The 26,165-nt window shown below is 30.9% G+C and overlaps 1 protein-coding gene across 1 annotated transcript; it reads right to left on the reverse strand.

Moving 5' to 3' along the window:
- Nucleotides 1-215: 215 nt before the first annotated feature.
- On the reverse strand, nucleotides 216-25,963 carry LOC111721276 (ankyrin repeat domain-containing protein 7-like). Its single transcript, XM_031940147.1, has 6 exons — nucleotides 25,624-25,963; nucleotides 20,421-20,535; nucleotides 20,084-20,254; nucleotides 18,471-18,577; nucleotides 1,309-1,413; nucleotides 216-345 (listed from the first exon to the last, which is right to left on the reverse strand). The coding sequence occupies exons 1-6, from the start codon at nucleotides 25,848-25,850 to the stop codon at nucleotides 216-218; spliced, it is 855 nt and encodes a 284-aa protein (XP_031796007.1). The 5' UTR covers nucleotides 25,851-25,963.
- Nucleotides 25,964-26,165: the final 202 nt, after the last annotated feature.

The raw sequence follows: 26,165 nt of genomic DNA on the forward strand, positions 1-26,165 counted from the left end.
AGAGTGTAGTCTACCTAATTTTTTTTTGATAAAGCGAAAAATTATAACACAAACACTGTTTTTGTTATTTCAGGATAGTAGGTATGTATGTAGTAATTAGATAACCAAGAATAAATCAGTTCTATGCTTTGAAAATATAAAATGGAAATAGAAAAAATAGAAAACATACGAATTTTAAAATTGTTCTACATTATTTTTTAGATTATTTATTTGGATCAATCAATTCTACCTTTTTTATCCATGGAAGATGTACCCAAAACAAATCTGGTATCCGAAGCCTTCTCAAAATTGCTGACTTGGAGTTGAAAGTGTGTATATTGTTCAATTTGTTTGAGATAAATAAATCTAAAATAAAAAATAATACATAATAGGTCTACATCAATCAAGATAAAAATTATATGTGACAAGGCTATGTATATCTCAAATCATAATCAGATTATTCACAATTTTTTTATTGTTTTAAAAAGTTAGAAAAAATTAATATTCAGACTAGACAATAAACATCTTCAGAATGTATTATGAATTGTAGACACCCTATTAATTTAATCTCTATTTTATCAATTAAATTTCATTCCAAGAGTAATTGAAGATTACCTTTGTCAAGGTCACATTGGGGAGAGGTATGATCTTTCCCCAGATCTCCTGACTCCAAATTGAGCATCCTGCAAACTCTCTGTGAATTCTAATATTGACTTTTAACATTTATGATTCTTTTTAATTAGTGCTCATGTGAATGCATCCAAGACATAATGTGATTTTACCTAAAACTAACTTACAATTAATCTTACATTTGAGAGGAGTAAGCAAGAGTTTAAAATAGAAACAAAAACACAAAAAACTACAGTTTCTATAAATGTGCATTATTATTAAATGATATAATTTTTTGTGAAGATGAAATACTAAAATGTTTAGAAAACATTGGACAACCTTAAAAAAAAAAACTATTAAATGGCAACTATTCTCATTATTCTGAAAATTCTAATCTGATTCTGTGACTCTACCTTGTATCCTTTCTCTTGCTTATTTTCTACTGAACTTTAAAGTTCAGTTATAATTTTGCCATTTGATCAATTTCTTCTTAGTACCCTTAAGTATGAAACAGGTAGCAGTCTGTCTGCTAGAGGCTGGATTTTTTTGGGGCTAGGAAGATGCAGTAGCAGAGCTGGAGTTGCAGGGATTTTCCGGACAATTATTATAATATTAACATGAAAGAGATTCACTCTAATTTTATAAGGAAAATTATTTTAGAATAGTTATGTAAAGACAATTAGAATTATGTTACCTAAGAGGATAATTAGAGATACCAACCCTGTCCTTCCCATTTTGTCTTTGATAGTGTGATCAACATTATGTTGAAGAAGAATATTGACCATTTGTGTGAGTTTCAAACTGACAGCAAACATAAGGGTTGTTCTAGAAGAGCAAATAAACAATTTGTCTTTAAAAATTAATAGTAACATTAATCATATTTTTTCTGATTGTTCAATAGCAGAATATCTCAATTCTTTTAATAATACATATGTGGAAATAAACACAAGTGATGGAAAATACTTTGATTGTTCAAGCAAAAATTACAAGTGGATGAAGACCAGACAAAAGATAGAAAGAGCTTTTTGTCCCCTTTTCAATTTTAGTAGGGAATGTCAAATTTAGATATAATAGAAAAAAAAAAAAGAGCACAACATTTTGGGGAAACAGTTAAGGATATTAGGGTTTTATTGGTTGAAGTAAAGTGGAGCATCTTTGAAAATGATTAGAAATAAACTCCAATGTCCCATCACATTGTCGAGGTGACCATTGGTTGCCTAAAGCAAAACCAGAACAAGCTATTTTATGTCTTAACAAACTTTTGAAAGTCTCCAAACATGAACTTTCTTGTTCAAATATTTAAATACTTTCTTGTTTAAATACAAAATACTGTGAGTTAAGAAGAATTAATTATCAAAAAGCTAGCACCAGTTGATTTGAAGAAGCACCATTAACTCACAAAGGCAGATTAAGATTCAGATTGGTTAGGAGCTGCACAAGTAGAAGGAATACCCATACTGATGAAAACACATATCTTCTGAAGTACAGAGCTTATTGTATGCTGGATGATGCATGGGCTTTTTGTCTCAGGTAGAATCGAAGCAATATCAGTAATATCATGGGAAGGTTTGTTTGGTATCCTTTGACTAGTTAGTGATAAGTGATGAACAGCTTGATTCTGTTGAAGGTTCAATTGGTGTAAGGAGAATCCTCACTGGGGAAATCATAGATTGTTTCTAAGATATTATTTTGAAGTATTTATAAACATTTAAACCTTTTTCTCTGATCCTAACTCTCCAATATCAGAAGGAACCATGAAGTATGTTTTGGTGGGAATTAGAGAATTATGAGAGATATTGAAACTGATGGAATTATAAACTCTGGTATCAGTAGTTAATGTAATTATATATCTAAAAAATTTAGGGTTTTTTTTTTCATAAGTTAACATTCAGTCCAGGCAATCAAGATAAGTGAATTAAACAATCACTTTAAGTCTCCCACATTCACCTCCACACAACATAATACAAGTCCTATAACAGTAGAACCATCAATCTGTGAGATGAAGAATCTTGGAAGACTGGCAGGGAAGGTCTCACTTGAATAAAAGGGAAGTGCAGTCCAGAACAGGAAGCATCCCAGCAAACCAACAACCAGCCCCACCTCAGCAAACCAGCAGTAGATCTTGAGTACCAGCTCAGAGATCCAACACCTGGATTCCCCATATATTTTGGCATAACCAGGGGAACAGGCACACTCCAGCTCTGAGAACTGCCACATGCTTCAGCATAGCCCCAGGCAAACTGGCAACCTCCAGAGGCAAGACCTCCATGTGCTTCAGTGTAGCCCTGGGCAAGCAGGTAGACCCTAAACCTATAGGTGCCTAAGCAAACAGGCAGCCACCAGTAGTTTCTGGGAAAATTCACAAACTCTCCAACAGCCTCAGCATAGGGCAGACACAAACACTAGGGCACTGGCTCAGTACCCAGATCCCTAAAGCCTCCAGCAGTATCCAGCCACCCTACCCCATCTTTAAAGAAAAAAGGGCAGGGATTGCAAGCACAGAAAGAACTCCTAGGTGAGCTCAGAAAGGAACTTAAAAATCATATAAGAAAAGTAGAAGAAAAAAATTAGGAAAAGAAATCATAATAAGAACTTTTCATTGGGGTTTCATATGGATGTTTTGAAATTGTTGTCCTTCACTGAGTTTGTATCTTGATCTTCTTCCCACAATAACTTTCTATGATCAGATTCCTTTTGTGGTTCTTTTTGCTCATCTTTTGGCACTGCTGCAGGCAATAGTTCTGGCAGATTGCTTGGTACTGATTGAGGCTATTTTAGGGTGGTTAGTTGGGGTTTCCCCACCCCAACATGGAAGAATGGGGATCCAGCCGGCAGCTGCCTGTTGTTTTAGGCACTTGAAGGTCTGGTGTCTACTTTACTTGGAGGCTACATTGAAAGGAGGAGTGGCCTCTGGAGGCTGCCTGTTTGTCTGGGGCTAAACTGAAGAATGTGACAGTTCTCAAAGCTACAGTCTCTCTGTTGCCCTGACCATACTGAGGTATCTGGGGGAATCCTAGTGTTGGCATTTGCCCATACCACCATACTGGTGATCAGGCTCTACCTATGGCTACTGAGCTGGAGCTTCGCTTTGCTTTCAACTTGACTATCTTCCTTTTATCTTCATTTCCGCTGATATTCCCGTTTCTTTCACAGATTGCTTCTCCCGATCATTTTGATGATTGTACTGTGCCCAGATTTTTTGTGGAGGTGAACATAGGAGAGTTATAAGGATTTCCTACTTATTCCTCTAGCTGGACTCCCAGAGTCATTCAAGATTATTAAGTGTATTCTTGTCAGATCCTAATGCAATAAGACTAAATTCATCAAAGGGCAGTGGAAAAAGAGATTAAAAATTTATTGAAAGAGCAGGGGCGGAGCCAAGATGGCAGAGAAGGCAAACGCGACTTTCAAACTCTTCTCTTACCCTCTTTATCAATATTATATCGAGCCTCAAAAATAGTCTTGACCAAAAAATAAGGTATAACAACTCACCGACAGAAGAAAATCTGCAGTCTCGCCAAAAAGGTTTGTTCCCCTGGGGAGGATCAGATAGACTGGGAGAGAAATTAGGTTCAGAGGAGAGCCCAAATTGAAAGTGAAAGCACAGATCCGGCTACAGCCCCAACCCCAGTACAGGGCTTTTCCTTGGGCAGTTTGGGAACCTGATGTTGGAGGGACACCCAGGTTCCCTTTTAATCTGTGCAGGGGGGCCTGGATTGGGGCCGGGAGCTTTCGGGTTGATTTGTCAGGGAGATGCTGGGGCAGAGTTCCAGAGTTCCAGTAGAAGGCAGTCGTGGTCAGCTTAAATCAGTCCCCAAGAGTCTCTGGCCTGGGGCAGCACACCCCCTTAGTTCTAGCCTATCCTAACCCTCACAGCCCAAGGAAACCCCCTTTTCCCTTTTGGGGACTTGGGGTTTGGTTTTTTGGCCCCCCCTTTTTTTTAAAAACTTTTAAATTTTGGGGGTTTTCTTCCCCGTTTTTTTTTATTTCCCTTTTTTTTTTCCCAAAATTTTTTTTTTTCCCCTTTTTGGAAATTTTTTAAAATTTTTTTTTTTAAAAAAAAAAAAGGTTTCGGGTTTTAAAATTGGAAAAAAAAAAAAAAAATTTGGAAAGGAAAATGTTTAAAAATTTCCAAAAATTTTAAAAAATTAAAATTTAAAAAAAGGGGGCCAAATTTAAAAGAAAGAAAACAACCCCAAAAAAAATTTTCCCCTTTTATAAAAATTTTTAAAGGGAAAAATTTCCAAACCCGGGAAAAAAAAAAAAAACCCCTCAAAAAAAAAAAACCCCCCAAAAAACCCCGGGGGGGTTTTTGGGGAAAAAAATTGGGGGGCCCCGGGAAAAAAAAGGGGGGGGCCCCCGGGCCCAAATTTCCCGGGTTTTTTGGGGGGGAACCTGGGGGAGGCCGGGCCAGGGTTTAAAACCGGGTTGGGGGCCCCTTTTTTAAAAAATTTTCCGGGTTGGGGTTAAAACCCTTGGGCCAAAGGTTTTTTCCCCCCCCCCCGGGGGGGGAATCTTCCCCCCTTTTGGGGGGGGGAAAAAAACACTTTTTAAGCCCCCCAACCCAACCCCGCTTGGGCAAAAGGGGGCCCCCCCCTTGGCCCCAAAACCTTACTTTGGGGGAAAAAAAAAAAAGGAAAATTTTCCCCCAAAAAAAACCCCCCCAAAAAAAAAAGCCCCCAAAAAAATTTTTTTTAAAAAAAAAAAAAAAAAAAAAAAAAAAAAAAACCCAAAAAAAAAAAAAAAAAAAAAAAAAAAAAAAAAAAAAAAAATTAAAAAAAAAAAAAAAAAAAAAAAAAAAAAAAAAAAAAAGGAAAAAAAAAAATTAAAAAAAAAAAAAAAAAAAAATTTTTGGAAAAAAAAAAAAAAAAAAAAAGGGGAAAAAAAAAAAAAACCAAAAAAAAAATTTAAAAAAAAAAAAAAAAAAAAAAAAAAAAAAAAAAAATTAAAAAAAAAAAAAAAAAAAAAAACAATTCAAAAAAAAAAAAAAAAAAAAAAAAAAAAAAAAAAAAAAACCATTTAAAAAAAAAAAAAACCAAAAAAAACCAAAAAAAAAAAAAAATTTTAAAAAAAAAAAAAAAAAAAAAAAAAAAAAAAAAATTTAAAAAAAGGGAAAAAAAAACAAAAACCCCCCCTTAAAAAAAAAAAAAAACCCCAAAATTTTAAAAATTCCCAAAACCAAAAAAAAAAAAAAAAAAAAAAATTTTAAAAAAAATCCAAAAAATTTCCCAAAACCCCCCAAAAATTAAAAAAAAACCCCAAAAAAAAAAAAAAAAATTTAAAAAACCAAAAATAAAGGAAAAAAAAAGGAATTTTAAAAAAAAACCCAAAAAAAAAAATTGAAAACCAAAATTTTTCCAAAAAAAAAAACCCAAACCAAAAAACCCAAAAAAAAAAAAAAAAAAAACCCCTTTGTTTTAAAAAGGGAAAAAATTCAAAAAATTTGAATTAAAAAAAAAAAAAAAAAAATTTAAAAAAAACAAAAAAAAGGGGAAAAAAAAAAAAAAAAAAAAAAAAAATTTTGGAAAAAAAAAGGAAAAAAAAAAAACTCCAAACAAAGAAAGAAAAAAAAATGGAAAAATTTTTAAAAAAAAAAAACCCCCCCCCAAAAAAAAAAAAAAAAAAAAAAAAAAAAGGAAAAAAAAAAAAAAAAAAAAAAAAAAAAAAAACCCAAAAAAAAGGGGGAAAAACCCCAAAAAAAAAAAGAAAAAAAAAATTAAAAAATTTTAAAATTTTAAAAAACCCCCAAAAAAACCAAAAAAAAAAAAAAAAACCCCCCCCAAAAAAAAACCTTTAAAAAGGGGAAAAAAAAAAAAGGGGAAAAAAAAAAAAAAAAAAAAGAAAAACCCAACCCCCCAAACAAAAAACCAAAAAAAAAAAAAAAAAAAAAAAAAAAAATTTAAAACCCCAAAAAAAGCAAAAAAAAAAAAAAAAAAATTTAAATTTTAAAAAAAAAAAAAAAATTTAAAAAAAAAAAACCCAAAAATTAAAAAAAATTTTCCTTTTAAAATTAAAAAAACCCCCAAAAAAAAAAAAAAAAAAAAAAATTTTTAAAAAAAAAAAAATTTTTAAAAAAAAAAAATTTCCCCCCCAAATTAAAAACCCCCCCCCCAAAAAAAAAAAAAACCAAAACCCTTAAAAAAAAAAAAAAAAAAAAACTTTTCCCAAAAAACCAAATAAAACCCAAAAACAAAAATTTAAAAAAAAAAAAAAAAAAAAAAAAAAAAAACAAAAAACCCTAGAAAATTTTTTCCCAAACAAAAAATTTTAAATTTAAAAAAAAAAAAAAAAAAACCCAAACAAAACCCCAAAAAATTAAAAACCCCCCAAAAAAAAAAAAAAACCAAAACCAAAAAAAAAAAAAATTTTTAAAAAAACCCAAAAAAAAAAAAAAACCAAAACCAAAACCCCTTAAAAAAATTTAAAAAAAAAAAAAAAAAAAAAAAAAACAAATTTAAAACTAAACCCTTTTCCCAAAAAAACCCAAAAAAAAAAAACCCCCCCCCAAAAAAAAAAAAAAAACCCACCAAAAAAAAAAAAAAAATAAAAAATTTAAAACAAAAAAAAAACCAACCCAAAAAAAACCCCTTAAAAACCCAAAAAAAACCCCCCAAAACCCCAAACCCCCAAAAAAAAAAACAAAACCCAAAAAAAAAAAACAAAACCAACCCCAAAATTTCCCAAAAAAAAACCCCCAATTCCCCCTTTAAAAAAAAAATTTTTAAACAAAAACCCTTTCCCCCCAAAAAAAAAAAAAAAAACCCCCAAAACCAAAAAACCCAAACCCCCCAAAACCAAAAAAGCAAAAAAAAACCAAACCCCAACCAAACCAAAAATTTTGGGGGGAAAAAAAAACCCCAAACCCTTTTAAATTTAAAAAAACCCTTTTAAAAAAAAAAAATTTAAAAAGGGAAAAAATCCCCCAAAAAAAAAAACCCCCCAAAAAATTTTAACCTTAAAAACAAAAAACCAAAAAAAAAACCCAAAAACCAAAATTTTTATAAAAAACCCCAAAAACCCCCCCAAAAATTAAAAAAAAAAACCCTAAGGTTAAAAAAAATTTAAAAACCCAAAATTTAAAAGGGAATTAAAACCCAAGGGAAAACCCCAAAAAAAAAAAAAAAACCAAAAAAAATTAATTTTTAAACCAATGGAAAAAAAAATTCTTAAAAAAAATTAAAAAGGAAAATTTAAAAAAAAATTTTTTTTTTCCCCCCCCCCAAAAAAAAAAAAAAAAATTTAACCCAAAAAAAAAACCAAAGGCCCAAAAATTTAAAAAAAAAAAAAAAAAAAAAAAATTTTCCCCCAAAAAAACCATTTTAAAAAAAAAAACCAAAACCCTTTTAAAGGGCCCCAAAAACCAAATTTTTTAAACCCAAAAAAAAAAAAAAAAAACCCAAAAAACCAAAAAAAGTTTAAAAAAAAACCCAACCAAAAAAAAAACCCCCCCCAAAAAAACCGGGTTTAAAAAACCAAAAAAAAAAAAAAAAACCAAACCCAAAAAAAAAGCCAAAAAACCTTTTAAAAAAAAAAGGGAAAAAAAAATTAAAACCCAAAAAATTTCCCCTTAAACCCCCAAAAAAAATGGAAAAGAAAAAAAAAAAACCAAAAAAAACCCCCCAAAAAAAATTTTTAAACCAAAAAAAAATTTAAAAAGGGAAAAAAAAAAAAAAATTTTAAAAAAAAGGCCACCAAAAAAAAAACCCCCAAAAAAAAAATTTCCAAAATTAAAAAAACCCCTTTCCCCAAAAAAAAAATTTCCCCGGCCCCCCCCCAAAAAAAAAATTTTTAAAAAAAATTCTTCCAAACCCCCCCAACCAAAAAAAAAAAAACCAAAAACCCAAACCCCCCCCAAAAAAACAAAAAAAAAAAAAAAAAAAACCCCCAAAAAAAAAAACAAAAAAAATTGAAACCCTTTTTTAAAAAAAAAAAAAAAAAAAAACCCCCTTCCCCCCCCAAAAAAACCCCCCCCAAAAAAAACCCCTTTAAAAAAAACCCCTTTAAAAAAAACAAAAAAGCAAAACCCAAAATTTAAAAAACCCTAAAAAAACCTTTTAAAAAAAAAACCAAAAAATTTAAAAAAAACCACCAAAAAAAAAAAAAAAAAAAAAAAAAAAAAAAACCCCCCGAAATTGGCCAAAACCCCCGAAAAAACCCCCCCCCCCACCCCCCCCAAAAAAAACCAAACCCCCCAAAAAAAAAAAAAACCCCCCCCAAAAACCCTTTAAAAAACCCCCACCTTTCGCCCCCCCCCCCCCTTTAAAACCCCAACCCCTTTAAAACCATTTAATTCCCCCACCTTTCCCCCTTTTTCCCCAAAAAAAAATCCCCCTTTTTTTAAAAAAAATTTTCCCCTTTTGCCCCCCCCACCAAAAAAAAAATGAAAAAAAACCAAAAAAAAGGAAACCAAAAAACCCTCCCCAAGAAAAAAACCCCAAAAAAAACAAAAATTTTCCCCCAAAAAAAAAAAAAACCCAAAAACCCCCAAACCCAAAACCCCCAAATTTTTCCCTTTAAAAATTAAACCCCAAAACCTGCAAAAAAAACCAAAAAAAACCCCCCAAAGCCAAAACCCCCCCAAAAAACCCCCCCCAAAAAAAAAAAAAAAAAAAAAAAAAGGGGGGGAAAACCCCAAAAAACCCCCCTTTAAAAATTTTAAACCCAAAAAACCCCCCCAAAATTTCAAAAAACCGGAAAAAACCCCAAAACCCCGGAAATTTTAAAAAAAAAAAAAAACCCTTTTAAAAAATTTTAAAAAAAAAAAAAAAAAAACCAGAAAAAAAAAAAAATTGAAAAAAAAAAAAAATTTAAAAAAACAAAACCAAATTAAAAAAAAAATTTTAAAAAACCCAGAAAAAAAAAAAAAAGGGCAAAAAGGAAAAAAAAAAAAAAAAAAAAAAAAAAAAAGAACCAAAAACAAAAAAAAAAATTTAAAAAAAAAACCCAAAAAAAAAAAAAAAAAAAAAAAAATCCAAAAAAAAAAAAAAAAAATTTTTAAAAATTTAAAATTAAAAAAAAAAAAAAAAATCCTTTAAAACCAAAAAAAAAAAAAAAAAAAAATTAAAAAAATCCCAAAAAAAAGGAAAAAAAAAAATTTAAAAAAAAAAAAAAAAACCCCAAAAAAAAAAAAAAAAAAAAAAAAAAAATTTTTAGGAAAAAAAATTTAAAAAAAAAAAAAAAATAAAAAAAAAAAAAAAAAACCCCCAAAATTTGGGAAAAAAAAAAAACCAATTAAACCCCTTAAAAACCCCAAAACCCCTTTTAAAAAAAAAATTTTACCCCAAAAAAAAGAAAATTTTAAAATTTAAAAAAAAAAATTTTAAAAAAAAAAACAAAAAAAAATTTTTTAATTTAAAAAAAAAAAATTCCAAAAGGAAAGGAACCCAAAAACCCCAAATAAATTTTCCCCAAAAAAAAAAAAAAAGGAAAATAAAAAAAAAAAAATTTAAATTTTAAAAAGAAAACCAAATTTGGGTTCAAAAAAAATTTTTTAAAAAAAAAAAAAAAAGGAAAAAAAGGCCCCCCAAAAATTTAAATTTTTTCAGAAAAGGGGTTAAAAAAAAAGGGGAAAAAATTTAAAAAAAAAAAAAAACCTTTTTTTTCCCAAAACCCCAAGGAAAAAATTTAAAAAAAAAACCCCTTTCCCCTTTAAATTTAAACAACCCAAATTGGGAAAAAAAAAAAAGGGAAAAAAATTTAAAAAAAAAAAAAAAAAAAATTTGTAAAAATTTTAAAAAAAACCAAAAAAAAACCAAGGGCCCTTTAAAAAACCCAAAAAAAAAGGGAAAGAAAATCAGAAAAAAGGGAAAATTTTTTAAAAAAAAAAAAACCCCAAAAAAAAATTTTTTTCCAAATCCAACCCCCCAAAAAAAATTTTTCCCCCCAAAAAATTTAATTTTTTAAAAAACCCCAAAAAAAAAATTTTTTTTTAAAAAAAAATTTTTAAGAAAATTAAAATTTTTAAAATTTTAAAACCCAAAAGTTTAAAAAAATTTAATGGGGAAAAATTTTTAAAAAAAATATATTTTTAAAAGGGAAAAAAACCTTCCCTTTTCCCCCCAAAGCCCCAAAAAAAATAAAAAGGGAAAAAAAAAAATTTTTTTCCCCCCTTTCCTCCCCTAACCCAAAAAAAAACCCCAAAAAAACCCCGGCCCTTAACAAATTTTAAAAAAAAAAACCAAAACCTTAAAAAACCAAACCCCCAAAATTAAAAAAAAAAAAAAAAAAAAAAAAAACCCCTTTTTTAAATTAAAAAAAAAAAAAAAAAAAACCAAAGCAAAAAAAAAAAAAAAAAAAAACCCAAAAAAAAAAAACAAAAAAAAAAAAAAGAAAAAAAAGGAAAGGGCCCAAAAAAAAAACCCAAAAAAAACCCCCCCTTTTTTTCCAAAAAAAATAAAAAAAAAATAAATTTAAAATTAAAAAAAAAAATAAACCCCCAAAAAAAATAAAAAATTTTTAACCCAACCCCCACTTTAAACCAAAAAAAAAAAAAAAAAAAAAATTTTAAAAAAAAATAAATTTTAATTAATTTTAAAAAAAAAAAAAAAAATAAGGTTAAAAAAAAAAAAAAAAAAAAATTTTTTTTTAAAATTTTAAATTTTTTAAAAAAAAAAAAAAAATTTAAAAAAACCCCCAAAAAACCCCAAAACAAAAAAAAAAAAAATTTTTAAAAAAAAAAAAGCAAATTTTAAAATTTTTTTTCCCAAACCCACAAAAAAAAAAAAAAAACCCCAAAAAAAAAAAAAAAAAAAATTTCCCTTTTTTTTAAAATTTTTTTCTTTTTTTTTTTTCCTTTTAAAAATTTTTTTACTTTTTAAAAGCCTTTTTTAAAAAAAAATTTTTTAAAAAAAAAAAAAAAATTTTAAAAACCAAAAAGGGAAAAAAACAAAAAAAAAAAAAAAAAAAAAAAAACCCAAAAAAAAAAAAAAAAAACCAAAAAAATTTTTTAAAAAAAAAAAAAAAAACCCCAACAAAAAATTAAAACAAAAAAAACCCCAAACCCCCCAAAACCAAAAAAAACCTTAAAAAAAAAAAAAAACCCCCAAAAAAACCCAACCAAAACCAAAAAAACCAAACCCCAAAAACCCAAAATTTAAAAAAAAATTAAAAAAAAAGCCCCCCAAAACCACCATCCTTAAAAACCCAAACCCCCCCCCTTCCCAACCACCCAAAAAAATTTTTCCCCCCCCATTCCCCCCAAAAAACAAAAACCCAAAACCCCCCCCCCAAAAAAAAAAAAAAAATTTCCCCCCCACCCCCCCCCCCCCCCCCGGAAAAAAAAAAAAAAAAACCCCCCCCAAACCCCCCCAAAAAAAAACCCCAAAAAAAAAAACCCCCTTTTTTCCCAAAAAAAAAAAACCAAACCCCCCCCCCCCCAACCCCCCCCAAAAAGGCCCCCGCCCCCTTTCCCCCCAAAACCCCCCAAAAAAAAACCCCCCCCCCCCAAAACCCACCCAAAAAGCCGGAAAAAAAAACCCCGGAAAAAAACCCCCCCCTTAAACCCCCTTAACCCCACCCCAAAAACCCCCACTTCCCCAAAAAAAAAAAAACAAAACCAAAACCCCAAAAAAAAAAAGGGGCCAAACAACAAGAAAACCCCAAAAAACCCAACCCGCCCCCTTTTTTAAAAAGCAAAAAGGCCCGGCCAAACCCAAAAACCAAAAAAAAACAACCAACCAACCCCCCCCCCCAAAAAAACCCCAAAATTTTTTAAAAAAATTTTTTAAAACCCCAAAAAAAAATTTACCCCCCCCCAAAACCCAAACCCAAAAACCTCCCCAAAAAAAACCCAAAAACCCCCCAAAAAAAAAAAATTTAAACCCCAAAAAAACCCAAAAAACCCCCCCCAAAAAGGAAAAACCCCCCAAAAAAACCCCCCAAAAAAAAACCCCAAAAATTAAAAAAAAAAACCGGGAAAAAAAAAAAAATTTGAAAAGGCCCAAAATTTAAAAAAAATTTCCTTTAAAAAACCCCCAAAAAATAGCCAAAAAAACCCAAAAATTTCCCAAAAAAAAAATTTTTTAAATTAAAAATTTTAAATTTTAAAACAGAGAAATGTAAATTAAGACAACTCTCTTGTCTTACACCTGTTAGATTGGCTAGAATCACAAGGAAAGATAATGCAGAATGTTGGAGGGGATGTGGGAAAACAGGGACACTAATACATTGTTGGTGGAATTGTGAAAATATATCCAGCCATTTTCCCTTAGAGCAATTTGGGAACTTATCCCAAAAGTTTCAAATTGTGCATACCCTTGATCCAGCCAGTTTTTCTACTGGAAACAATGCCAGAAAATCAAAAGAAAGGGAAAAAGGAACCTGTATGTTCGAATGTTTGTGGCAGGTCTCTTTCTAGTTTAAAAACTGGAAACTGAGGAATTGCCCATCAACTGGAGAAATTGGTAAACATTTGGCATATAATATTTGAATAATTATTATTTCAATAAATTGACCAACAGGATAAATTTCGAAAAGGGCCTGGGAGACTTTAATGAACTGATGCAATTAAATAAGGAAGGACCAGGAGAATCATTATATTTCAACAACAATACTCTATAATAATCAATTCTGATGGAACAACATCTCCAACTGAGAAGAACTAAATCTGTTCAATAGAGCAGTAATAAATTGAACCAGCTACACCTAAGGAAAAACTCCAAGGAATGACAAACGAAAAATTAATAGAATTCCCAATCCCTTATTTTTGTCCACCCCATTTTTGATTTCCTTCACAGTATCTAATAGTACACTATTTCAAAAGCATTCTTTTGGACACAAAAAAACTATTAGGACATTATACTTTTTATTTTATTTAATTTTATACTTTAACATATTTCATGTATTGGTAAAACCTCCATAGGGAGGTTAGGGTAAAGGAGGGAACAAAAAGTTTCTTAATTAAATTCCCATGCATATAACTTCTAAATAAAAAAAAAATAGATCTAAAAAATAAGAAAAAAAAAATTATGAAATTATATGGGGTGAGAGAGGAATGTACTGGGAGAATAGGAAAGAGAAAAGTGGAATGATGTAAATTATCTGCTGTAAAAAAGGAGGCAAGAAAAATGGTTCTATACTACTAGAGTGGAAAAGCAGAGGAGAAGGGAAGTGAATGAACCTTATTCTCATTAGAACTGGTTCAAAAAGAAAATAATGTACACACTATAAATTGGTATAGTAATATATCTTATTTTGCAGGAAAATAGGAGGGTAATGGAATATGGGTAGAAGAAAAAGTGATAAATGAAGAAAGCATATTTTAGAGGTTTGGTCAATTAAAACATTTCTTGGAAGTGTTAAGGGTGAAAAGGAGAAAGTATAGAACAAGGAGGAATATAGTTACTTTGGTAATTTAAATAAAATTTTAAACAAGATTTCACACAATAATCCTTATTTTCCCACCAAAACAGAAAAAAATAAGTATTTTTAAAAAAAAATTTATCACCAAATGACAAAAGTAGAAAATCAATCTATGCCCAAGAAAACTATAAATTCAAGATATCCCTTTGACCTAACAACCAACCCTTCTCTAATAAAAAAATTTTAAAAAAAAAAAAACACACCTTAAATACAAAAAATATTTTAAAACTCTCTTCTCCAAACACAAAAAAAAGTAAATCAAAAACCCCACCAATTAGGAAATAGCTAAAAAATTATAGCAAATTGTCATGGGAATATAATTATTCTTTGTGAAATTTAAACTAAAAAAAAAAACAGGAAAAGTCATCCATAATTAAGCAAAAGAACATATACTTTATATATCAATTGTAGCAATTTCAAAACCCTTTAAACCCTTTTCTACTCTCAGCAATAAAATATTTTATAACTTCTCAAAAGGAACTGATTTAAAACTTTCTGGCAAAAAACATTCTTTTTCCCTCCCTCTCCCTTTTCCAATCTTTTCTCCCTCTTCCTCCTCCCCCTCCTCCCACCCTTCCCTTTCCCCCTTCCCCTTCCATCTCATTCTCTTCTCTCTTCCCCTTTCCCTCGCCCCCACTCTTTCTCCTTCCCTCTTCCCTATCTTCTTTCTCTCTAAATTTTACTTTAACTTTTTCTTCTTTTTAAGGGAAATCTTATTTTTCTTTCTCAATGTAACTTTTATAAAAATTTTACCTTACTTGTTTTGGAATAAACACAAGAAAATCTTGAAACCCAAAAAACTTTTTGAAAAATATTTAAAAATATATTTTAAATTTAACCAAAACAAAAAACATATAAAAAATTTTAAAAATTATAAGTATTTATTAACAGGAATAACCAAAAGCCAAAAACCATTTATACCAAAAACAAGGCCTCCATATCCAAAAAAAAGTTCCAACATTAGTAACTTATAATAACCAACAAATAACCAATTCATCTCAGCAAAAACATTTGACAAAAAAACAACACCCATTCCTAAAAAACACCAAAACCAACAACAAAAAACAAAAACCATCAAAATTTTCCCACAAAACCAATAAACATCATCTATTTAAAAAAACATCTTCCAACATTAATACACCAAAAAAAAGGAAAAACATTCCCAACAAAATTAAAATTTAAAAAAAGTACCTCACCCCCTATTTATTTAACTAAAATAATTATTTTATCTAAAAAAAGTGAAAAAAGTAAAAACCAAGAAAAAAAACAAATCCTTCCTCTTTTACTTAATCAAACAAAAAAAATCAACTAAAAAAAGGCAAATTAAACTTTCCCCAAAATTGCAAAATATAAAAAACAAAAATCACAAAAAAAACAACAAAAAAAAACATACCAAAGCCCCAAAATACATAAAAAGTAAAAGCCGGCCCTTCCTAACCCTTTAACCAAAAAAAAAAAAAAACCAAATAACCCCCTTAAAACAAACCCAAAAACCAAACCAAAAAACCAAAGACCAAAAAACCCACAAGCCAAGAAAACCAAAAATTTTAAAAGCAACCAATCAATTAGAAATTCCTAAAAAAAAATACAAGGGAAAAATTTAAAAAAAACAAAAAAAAAACCAAAAAAAAAAACCAAAATTTATTTAACCAAAAAAAACCCAAATTAAAAAACAAATTCTGAAATTTTAAAAAAAAAAAAACCCCAAAAAATAAAATTAACCGCAAAAAAGCAAAAACCAATCATTAAAGGAAGAAAAAATTTACCCCAATTTTAACCAATAAATTCCCCAATAAAAATCCCAAACCTTTAAAAAATTATAAATACCCAAATTAAACCAAATCCAAAAAAAAAACCAAAAAAAACCAAATAACTTAAAAAAAAAATAAGAAAAAAAAAAATTAAAGGAAAAAAAAACCCTAACCAAACCAAATTAAATTTTCCAACCCAAAAACCATCCATTAAAAAAATTGCTTTAACCACCATTTAAGAAAAAAAAAAAAAAACAACATTTCCCGCCACTATACCCAAAAGGAAAACCTTACCATCAAAAAACCCAAAAAAAGGCCCAAATACTTTCCCATACAAAAAACCCCTTCCCAAAAAAAAAACCAACACGCTTAAACCTCCACAAAATTAACAAGCAAAAAAAACCCCATTAAAATTTATAACCGTTTCCCCTTTACAAAAAACCCAAAACCATATTTTCCTCAAAGGCAAAAAGCGAAAAAAAAAACTTCCATTCCATTAACAACATAGGGTTAAAAAAGGCAACCCTTTAAAAATAAAGCAAACCAAAAAACACCACAAAAAGCAAATTTTAATAGAAATCCTAAATTTTCCATAAAATCCCCAAAAAAATTAAACCCCAAGGATGCAATTGCCAAAAAAATTTTTACCAAAACAAAAATTTTCATACCAAACTTAAAATAAAAATAAAAAAAAAAAAATACCAAAAAAACCAAAATTCCCTTTCCAATTATATTAATTCACAAAAACCAAACAACTAAAAAGAAGCCGGAAAAAAACCAATTTAGAAAGTTGGCCCAAAACCCCAAACCCATTTTACCTTTATACTTGACCAACAACCCAAAAAGCAAAAGGTTAAAAAAAAAGCTCCATTCAAAAAAAAATCAAACAAATTTAAAACCGGCCCAGTCCCACCGGCCCAAAAAAAACTAAATCAATTAAAAGGGAAAAATTCAAAACACAAAAAAAAATAAAATTTAAAAATAATAATTTTGTTTATATTTAAACTTTTAAAAAAAAAAAATGAACCAAATTTAAATAAACAAATTAATTTATTACAAGTTTTATGAAAAAGGCCTATTTCAAAAAAAACATTAAATTTAAAGGAATAAAATTCCCATTAAAAAAAAAAAACCAAAATTTTTTCCAGAAAGAAAACCAAGTTTTCAAGGGAAAAAAAAGGAAAATTTTTAAAAGGAATCCAATTCCAAAACCAATCCAAAGAATTCACAAATTTTCTTAACTTTAAAAAGAAAGGGAAAAAATAGAATTAGGGAAATGTCAAAAATTGGACCATGCAATTATTGGTTTGTAAACCAAAAGCCCTAATTGATTTAAAGACAACTAATAAATTGAAACCAAAAACTTGGCCTGAAAACCCTTGAAAAAAAGGAAAAAGGTATAACCAAAAATTTTAAATTGTTTTCTGTGGTTCAAAAATATTTGCAAAAGAAGGAATCCCAAAAGCAAATTTGGAAAGAAAAAGAAACAATTCTTCTTTAAGGTTTTCCTTTTTAAAAAAAAATTTTCCCCCAAATTTTTAAAATGTTAATTTTATTTAATTTTTTAAACTTTTTTAAAAACAAAAACCAATTTTAACCCTTTTTAGAAAAAGGTTTAAATTTTAATTTTATTGGGTTTTTAATTTTAAAAGGGTTTAATTTCCTTTCCTTTGGGCCTTTATTCAAATTTTTAAATTTTAAAATTCCATTCCCAATTGAATTAATAAATTCAAAATTAAAATTATTAACAAAGAAAAATTTTTTTCGTGAGAAATAAGGTTTTTTGATGGGGTTGGCCCTTAAATTTTTAATTTTTGGTTTAAGGAATTTTTATGCAATTTAAAAAACAAGTTCCAAGTACATTCCACAAAAATTTTCTTTTAACTTAATTAACCCAAAAAGGAAAAAAAAATAGAATTGAAAAATATTTCCAAAAAATTGGGTATGGCATTTTTGGTAAGTTTGAATTAAAACCCCAAATATAAAGGGAGAGAATGAATTTGAAAATACAAAAAGGTAAGTTTAAACCAATTACCAAGGAAACCCTTTAGAGTTTATATCCTTTCATGGTTTATAAAAAAAAAAAAGGCCTCCATAACAAAAGGAAAATAAAACTTTTCTTATTAAAAAAATCAATAGGAATTTGAAGGAAATAACCCAGCAATTCAAAAGTTAAACAAAACTCTTTTAAAATGGTTTTTTCCGGGTTTTTGGAAGCAAATTTTCTTTCCCCCAAACCTTTTTTTTAAATTGTGTTGGTATTCAAGCTTGAGAGTTAATGTAATAGCCTCTTTTGGGAAAAGAGGGTGGTTCCTAACTTGATGAAAATTTCCTGGTTTCCCTTTCCTTTTAGGAAAGTTTTCCTATTTTTTAAAATTTCCTTGGAGAGTTTTTAAAACTTTTTTAATTCCCGAAAGCAAGGTTTAAATATTTCTCTTTCTTTTATTTTTTCATTTCAATTTTTCTTTTTTAAAAACTGGGCTCCTATGATCTTGAATGAAAATCAACTAAATTTGAAATTAAAACAATAGTAACCAATAATTTTTCAATTAAAGAAAATGAAATTTTTAAATTTGGTTGTTCCCATTAATTTTTTTTTTTTTGGTATAAATAAAAATTTTCTTTTCATGCAATGTTTATTAAAATTTTCAATGCTTTGCAATGATATTCAAATTCAATTATTGTTGTTCACTAAGTGTTCCATGATTTAAGTTGTTTTTATTCCTCTAGAAACATTGGGGTTTGTTGTATTTTAAGCTTTAATTATCATACCTCTCAAGGACATCCAAGGCATTCACATTTGCTCCATTCTTTAAAAGAAAATCTACCATATCACAGTTATTTGCTCTAACTGCAAAAAAAAGTGGTGTAAGGCCTTCCTGCAAAGTCATAATAAAGATATTGTTATCTTAAGTAAGCATTCTATATCTACTTCAGTTCAACATATGACATTTTGCAAACATCTTGTGAATTTGCTAATGACACGTTAAGAAAATATGGTACCACGGAACATTGAAGTGAGAAGACTAGAATATAAATCTTGCTTCTATTAGTTAATTCCCATGGGACCATAAAGCAAATTATTTCTTCTCTCCGGGCTGTACGTTTCCTTATATGTAAAATGATAGAGTAAAACTAGATAACAAATCAGAAGATAGAAATTCAAAATTTCTAAGAGACCATTTCATCTTATTTCATGAGTATCTTTCTTTCTCACCTTTTTCATTTCATAATCAATTATTGTCCAAATGCAGCCAAACTTATTTCCTCAGAACTCTACTAAAGTAAAGTTATATCCTGACTGGATTTAAAGTTGAAATTACTTGTTTTTACCCATTCTCCTGAGGTGTACAAACAAACTCAACAACAACAAATACAATAAATTAAAAACAAGCCTTGTTTTGAGAGGGCTAAATCTGGAAGAAAGTCATTCACCTAGCATTTTCCCTTTCTTATCAACCCTCCTAATATATTTGTTGTTTTTTCTCTTTCAAGCGGCAATGACTAAGAATTAGGTCTTAAAAAATCAGGAATCATTCAGCAATTCTAAAAAGGAAAAGGTGTAGTCATTAGGATAAAGAAAACATGCAATTAAGAATTTTTTCCTGTAAAAACTGTCTGTGTAGCTATACCTAGTAGGAACAAATTTCAAAAGGTTTTTCCTGAAAACTTTATGGCATTTCCTCATGACAAATTCACATTGTATAGGTCTATATGTGGAAAAGCAATATAGGCAATATCTGCTAGAACTATTGCATTCTGAGAAGCAGACCTAATATACCATGCAAAGAAGATTCTGAAGAGACAGATTTGATGGAACAGCTGGCTAGCATCAAAGTTAGTAAGACCTAGATTTAGGGCCTGCAACTGACACATATACTGAGCGGGTGACCTGCAGTACTCCAGGACTCTCCCTAACAATGGGTTTCTTAACTTTTTCTTTGTCATGAACCACTTTTCAGAATCATGTTTTTAAATGTCTAAAATACATTAAAAAACAAACAAAACCAATTACATTGAAATAACTATCAACTTAGTGTAGTATTTTTAAAGTTAATGGATCCCAGTTGAAAAATCTATATTCTAAAGATTAAATCATAATGCAAGCCATGGTCTAAATCAGTAGAGGGAATTTCCTTCTTAGGAGTTCCACTGTGAATGAAATCTCTCCAGTGTAATGTGCGCTCCCTGCCTTCCTCACCCCTCCATCCTACATTAGAAAATTCTGAAGACTAATGAAATTCAGAATAATTACAGAATGATTTAAAATTATTTTCATTAAAGAAATACTTCCATAAATAAATAAATTATAAAATATGTACATTGGACAGCATAATTTTTTTAGCTGAGAATCTACTTTATTATATAAGATTGTTAATTTCTACCTTGTTTTTTGCTTCAATATCAGCTTTATAGTGAAGGAGTTTTGCTGCTATGTCTATGTTATCAAAATATGCAACATAGTGAAGAGCACTGTTGTTGCTGTCTCCAATATTAGGGTCTGCACCATGTTCAAGCAAGATAGTTGCACACTCCTCCTGCTGACATTGGACTGCCTGTCAATATAATATATGCAAAGAAATAATACTGTAATATAAAATTTAGTATATTCAAGCAACATTGGTGATATTTAAATAAATTATTTACTAATAATTCATTTTCTTAATCAAAAACAGTACTTCAAATCCATTTCATTGAACAGCATGGTTAACTAATGCATACCTTCATTAAAGGTGTTCGACTATCTTTATCCAACAAATCCAGTTCACATTTTCTTTCTACTAATAGAGTCACAAGTTCTGAATGTCCAGTAACACAGGCCAGATGAAGACATGTTCTACAGAAATGGAAGAGCAATGTGATTCTTTGCTATTATACTGCAGCAATCAATATTGTAATCTTGTTAGGAAAATTTTTAATATACCATGCATTATTATTTTTATGCCTAAACTGTAAATCATTTCCACAATAAATGGCCACTAATCTCACATAAATAAATACAAAATATGTGCTAACTCTCATTGCTGGATGCAATACACAAAATCGCTAGTTCAGGAGAAGTATATCTAGCAGGTAGATGTAGATTTCACTACAGATTAGCATGGGAACTTTGCTCAGGTTCTGACCTGGACTACTTCACCTCTCCTGAGGTAACTTGCTGGCAGGCCCTTGTACTTTGGGATTACCCATACTAACGCCAAATAGAGCAGAGACCCTACTGGCATGGACCACTGCAACCCAGAACTCATGAGCTCAAGAGATCTGCCAGCCTCAGCCTTCCTGTAACTGGGATTATAGGTGGTTTCACCCTGCCTGGTGGTGAAATCTAACAACTTTTTTCACAAAGATATTTGTCCACAATTGCAAAATATTTAGTGAAGCAGCTGCCTCATCAAAATCCCTTATACATTTACATATTGTATCTTTGTACTAGCACATGTACACGTGTGTGCATTCTCAACAAATACTCACTGAAATACAGCATTGTACTGTTGAAGTGGCTCTAGGATGACACAGGCTATTCCAGCAGGGTAAACATTTTGGCACTTCTGCCATGGTGGAAAGGGTTTGCAGTAAGGGCCTGGTATGTCTCCTGTCCATGGGCCAATCTAACTAAGGTCATAAAGATATTACTAGGTTGGTCAAAAGAGGATGAGTGTTTTTATTGGTGTATTTGTTAAATACATGTCTATCTCTGTTTAGTCATCTCAGTCCTGTTTGACTTTTGTCTCCTCATGTTGAGTTTTCTTGCTAAAGATACTGGAGTAGTTTGCCATTTCCTTGTCCAGCTCATTTTACATATGAGGAAACCGAGGCAAACAAGATTGAGAGTCTTGCCCAGAGCCACACAGCTAGTATCTGATACCAGATTTGAACTCCACAAAGATGAGTCTTCCCGACTCCAAGCCCAGCATTCTATCCATTGAAAACCACCTGCTCCTAGCTGACATCTACCAAGTTGTAAAGAGATTGTGTTATTATGTATTGGTGGAGGAAATATTCATAACAACAAATTCATCTATTACTGATGTAATGAATATTCATATAAGTATATTTTAATTTTTTTCTTGTTTTTCAGAACTCTCCTTTTGCCTTTTTCTTCTGGCCTTCTTCCAGAGTGTCTAAGTTAGAAGAGAATTCTTTCTTCCCCCTCTTCCCAGCTTCAGTGGTGATATGCTTGGATGTACCTTGCTAAAGAGGAAAACTAGCATCTATTATGTGCCTACTATTAATCAGAGACTGTGCTCAGCATTTTGCAATTACCTCATTTGAGCTTTGGGAAGTAGGTATTATCATCCTCATACTTGAGGAAATTGAAGAAACTGAGAAACAAATTTGCTCAGGATCCAACAAGAAAGTATATAAGGTTCAATATGAATTCAGGTCTTTCTGAGTAATTAGTAAGAATACAAATCAGTCATTAAATTAGTAATCAAACAAAACAGAAAAACAACACATAAGACTTTTACATCTCTTACAAAGTTAACTGCTAATGATTTTAAAAGTTCAATTAGAAAAAGGGGAGATGAAGTCTTTGATTATTGAGATTATGAAGGGAATTTCATAGAAATTGAAATTTGTTAATTGGTTTACACTACTAATTCTTTTTAATCAAGAGATTATCTCCTTGTTTATGACTATGATATAAAACATAGGCTTTTTTATCAAAAATAGATTAAGCAAAATTAAAAGGAGACAGGATAAAAGAATGATATTCCTGGGAAGAAATAATTTTAAAAATCTTTTTTATATTTGTGGGAAATTGAATCGAAACTGGTTATGAGTAGTGAAAGGAAGCAAGCAAAGCGGCAAAAATATAAAATACAGGAAAGGGGTGAAAAAGAAAATAAACCATCTTGCTAATAGGTAAATCAGGATGGAGGCAACGGTTCCTGTGCATTTTGGGAGAATATATCTATAAAAGTAGGGAGATAGGAAAAATCTGAGACCCTTTCAATGAATTCACAATGCTGATACTTTAAAATTACATTTTCTATTTGAGTTCAATCAATATCTCTTGAACTTAAAACTGGTGGATAATTAAAGTGACATTCTGTTTGGCCAATTGCCAAATTCTCTGATCATTACTGAACACATTTAAAAAGTATCCCAACCTTGAAAAAAGGGTAACGTTTTCTTTAACTGACATACTGCTTATGGGTTTACATTTCCTTTAGTTTTGAAAAAATATTTTAAACAAGAGTTACACAATCATTTCCATTTATTTTTATATTTTATTTTAAAATATATTTATATTGTTATATTAAACACACCAAACATATTTTCAAAATTAGGATTGGAGGTTGTGGGAAATATTATGGTATTTAAAAAAAAAAATGAAAATATAATTTGAATATATTCATAGATGTAAACAGTTTGAGCAAATTTTAAATTAGTTGCATTTTTTCTATAAATCTAGTCTCTTTTGCTCTAACAGCATCAGGTTGGCCCATTGTGACCAGTGTTTGGTTAGAGGTAAGCATGGGTGAACAGATCTGCCTATTGGCTGAACACCTACTTCCCAACTCCAGGCATATTTCCAGATGTCCAGAAATTCTCTTCCTTCATCTCCCCTCCCTGGCTAAAATCTAACCTAAAAGAAGCTTTTAATCCCCTTAATGAGTTTCCTCCCTGATCATTCCTAGTTTATCCTTTGAGTATCTTTTTGTTTTCATGTTTCTTCTCCTAAAATGGTGCTCTGACGGGGGCCGTCTTTGACCATTGTTTGTATTCCAAGATCTTGCAAATTGTTACTGCAAACATTTAATAAATTTTGTCCACTGCCTTTCCTCCATATAATTCTTCTTCTGACATGAAGTAAGTTTACTTTGTCTCCATCCAGGGATTCCACATTCCACCTCCGTTTCAGCAAAAGTCGCCTTTTATTTAAACCTTTATCCCCTCCTTTAAACCAGTGCTGTCCCCTGGGACTACTCCCTTCACGGATGTTCTAGTTTATACATTGATTTCCCCCGTGTTATCTTCAACATACAGGTTATCACTCCCTCAAACATAGTCACTTCCGTTTCCTTCCTCATTTCATATGATCAACTTCTTCATCCTTCTCAGCCAGATGAAAGACCTCTGACCACCCCAAAGCCGCCATGTTTTTCATCTCTTATCTGATCACAATCTAGTTTCCATCTATTCCTTCTTCAAACTTAAATTCTGTTTTCATCGAAAGTTTCTAATCCAACTCTATCCTCCTGTACTAACTAACTTTTCTCCTTTCCATCTTGACTCTTTGGTAACCATTCAATATGGCTTTCAAGTCTCATTGCCTTTCCTTTGGCTGTTCATCTCTCCATTGCTTTCCTTTGAATCTTGCTAATGTATCCATTGCCAACACTGTCCTTAAAGCCTCAGGTTTCCTGTGCAATGTTTTCAAATAACGGGAAAATCATGCAACTGTGCTTCGGCCCTGGGTTTTTATGACTTGGCCTCACTGATCAAAGGCAATCCTTTGATTTTATACTTCCCTAAACAATTCATTTCCCCACACCATGGAAGCTCTTCCAAAACTTTTCAATCCTTCTCAAACCTCCCATGATACACTCACTTCACCTTTTGAGCTAAAAATCCGGCTCCATTTCGAAAAAATTGAGGCAATTCCCTGAAATCTCTTGCCCTTCTCACCTAATTCATCTATAAATGCCTTCTATATTTTCCCTTCACCTATCTCACAGGAAGAGGTAGCCCTTTCCTTGCCAATGAAAACGTTTCTACATATACAAGAGATAGCATTCTATCTTACCTATTATTTGTCTTCTCACTTATCAACCTTTCACTACATCCTGGCTATTTCCCTGCTGCCTACAAACATGCCCATATCTTCTCCCCCAATCCCCAAAGAAACTTTACTTGATCAACCTATCCCCACTATGATATCATATCTCTCCTTTCTTTTGTAGCTAAATGTCATGAGAGGTCATCTTTACAAGAGGTGTCTCCACTTCCTCTCCTGTCATTTTCCTGTTAATACTCATGTTCATTCTTGCAATGGATCTCTTAATTGCCAAATCTAATAGTCTTTTCTCATTTCTCATTCTTTTTGCCCCTCCTTTAAAACTGCATCCTTTCTCTTGCTATTCCCTTCTTTCTAGGTTTTGTAACACTAGTCTCTCCTGGTTCTCTTCCCAAGTAATGGATCCTCTGCTTCTCAGGCTGCCTTGCTGATTAAATCCCTTACCTGACTGAGCTCCTACAATGTAGGAACAATCCCTGTTTCCCCAATCCTTTGTCTCTACAATGTAGTTGTTAACCCTGTGCCTGATACATAGAGTAGATCTTAATAAAAGCAGTTTTCTATCTTTAAACTTTTACTCTTCACATATCTTGTCCAAATTGGGGCAGCTAAGTGGCACAATGGCCTTGGAATCAGAAAGACTCATCTACTTGAGTTGAAATCTGATGTCAGATACTTACAGTTGTGTGATCCTAAGCAGGTTACTTAACCCAGATTACCTCAATTTCCTTATCTGTCAAAAAGGTGCTTTAGAAGGAAAAGGTAAACCATTCCAGTAACTTTACCAAGAAAATCCCTCAAATATCCTCATGGATACTCTGACACAGTCGTTTTAAACCATGCCAACATTTCAGCAGAAAAGAAGAGTATTTGCTTTCACGTTGCTACTGATTTAAGAATATGCCAATTGGACCCCGGCTAAAAGCCAAAGGAGTTTCCAGTTCATTAAAAATGGACAGGCAGGAGGGAGGAAGTGCCGCCAGTTTTTGCGACGTGTTATCCAGGCTCTAGGAGTCAAAACCTGACCCTATCCCTGTCCCAGGTACTAAGGTGTTTTGATTTCGAGGTGGTTAATTGGGGTGGGGGACACACATTCATGTGGAGGGATGGGGGGGATGTCTGAGGTTCCGTCGGTGAGGGCTTTCGCTTCTTTCCCCCTCTCCCAACCTTTGCTCTTACCGCTTCTTTTTATCCAGGTCGTTAACCCTGTTTTTTCCTAACAGTAGCAGGTGCTGCACTTTTGCCACTTTGCCTGACAAAGCAGCTCTGTGGATCTTCCGGAGGTCCCTGTACCGGATCATGTATCCTGGGATGTAGAGGCATCTTTGGAACCCAAAGAAATTCGGCACCTTGATGGAGGGGCCAGGTGGAAACTGCTCTTTCTTGATGAAATTAAAAAACTTCATTCTGGAAGCTTCAGGGCCGGGAGGGAGAAGTTCTCTTGCGGCCCTGAAGCCTGCTCCAAGGGGAATTAAAGGGGAAATTGAAGGGTGAATTAAAAGTAAAAATAAAGGGGGAATTAAAGGGAAAAATAAAGGGGGAATTAAAGGGAAAAATAAAGGGGGAATTAAAGGGAAAAATAAAGGGGGAATTAAAGGGAAAAAATAAAGGGGGGATTAAAGGGAAAAATAAAGGGGGAATTAAAGGGAAAATAAAGGGGGGAATAAAGGGAAAAATAAAGGGGGGATTAAAGGGAAACTAAGAGGGGAAATGTCAATAAT

This window comes from Sarcophilus harrisii, chromosome 5 (genome assembly GCF_902635505.1).
Source record: "Sarcophilus harrisii chromosome 5, mSarHar1.11, whole genome shotgun sequence".
Taxonomy (NCBI): domain Eukaryota; kingdom Metazoa; phylum Chordata; class Mammalia; order Dasyuromorphia; family Dasyuridae; genus Sarcophilus; species Sarcophilus harrisii.

What these genes read in the sequence shown, in the direction of transcription:
- LOC111721276 (XM_031940147.1), bottom strand. Translation starts at nt 25,850, where the DNA reads ATGAAGTTTTTTAATTTCATCAAGAAAGAGCAGTTTCCACCTGGCCCC. An exon ending in GACCTGGATAAAAAGAAGCG is followed by an intron (nt 20,536 to 25,623) that starts GTAAGAGCAAAG and finishes CCATTTCTGTAG; the next exon opens with AACATGTCTTCATCTGGCCT. An exon ending in GCCTTGGATGTCCTTGAGAG is followed by an intron (nt 1,414 to 18,470) that starts GTATGATAATTA and finishes TTGCTCTTCTAG; the next exon opens with AACAACCCTTATGTTTGCTG.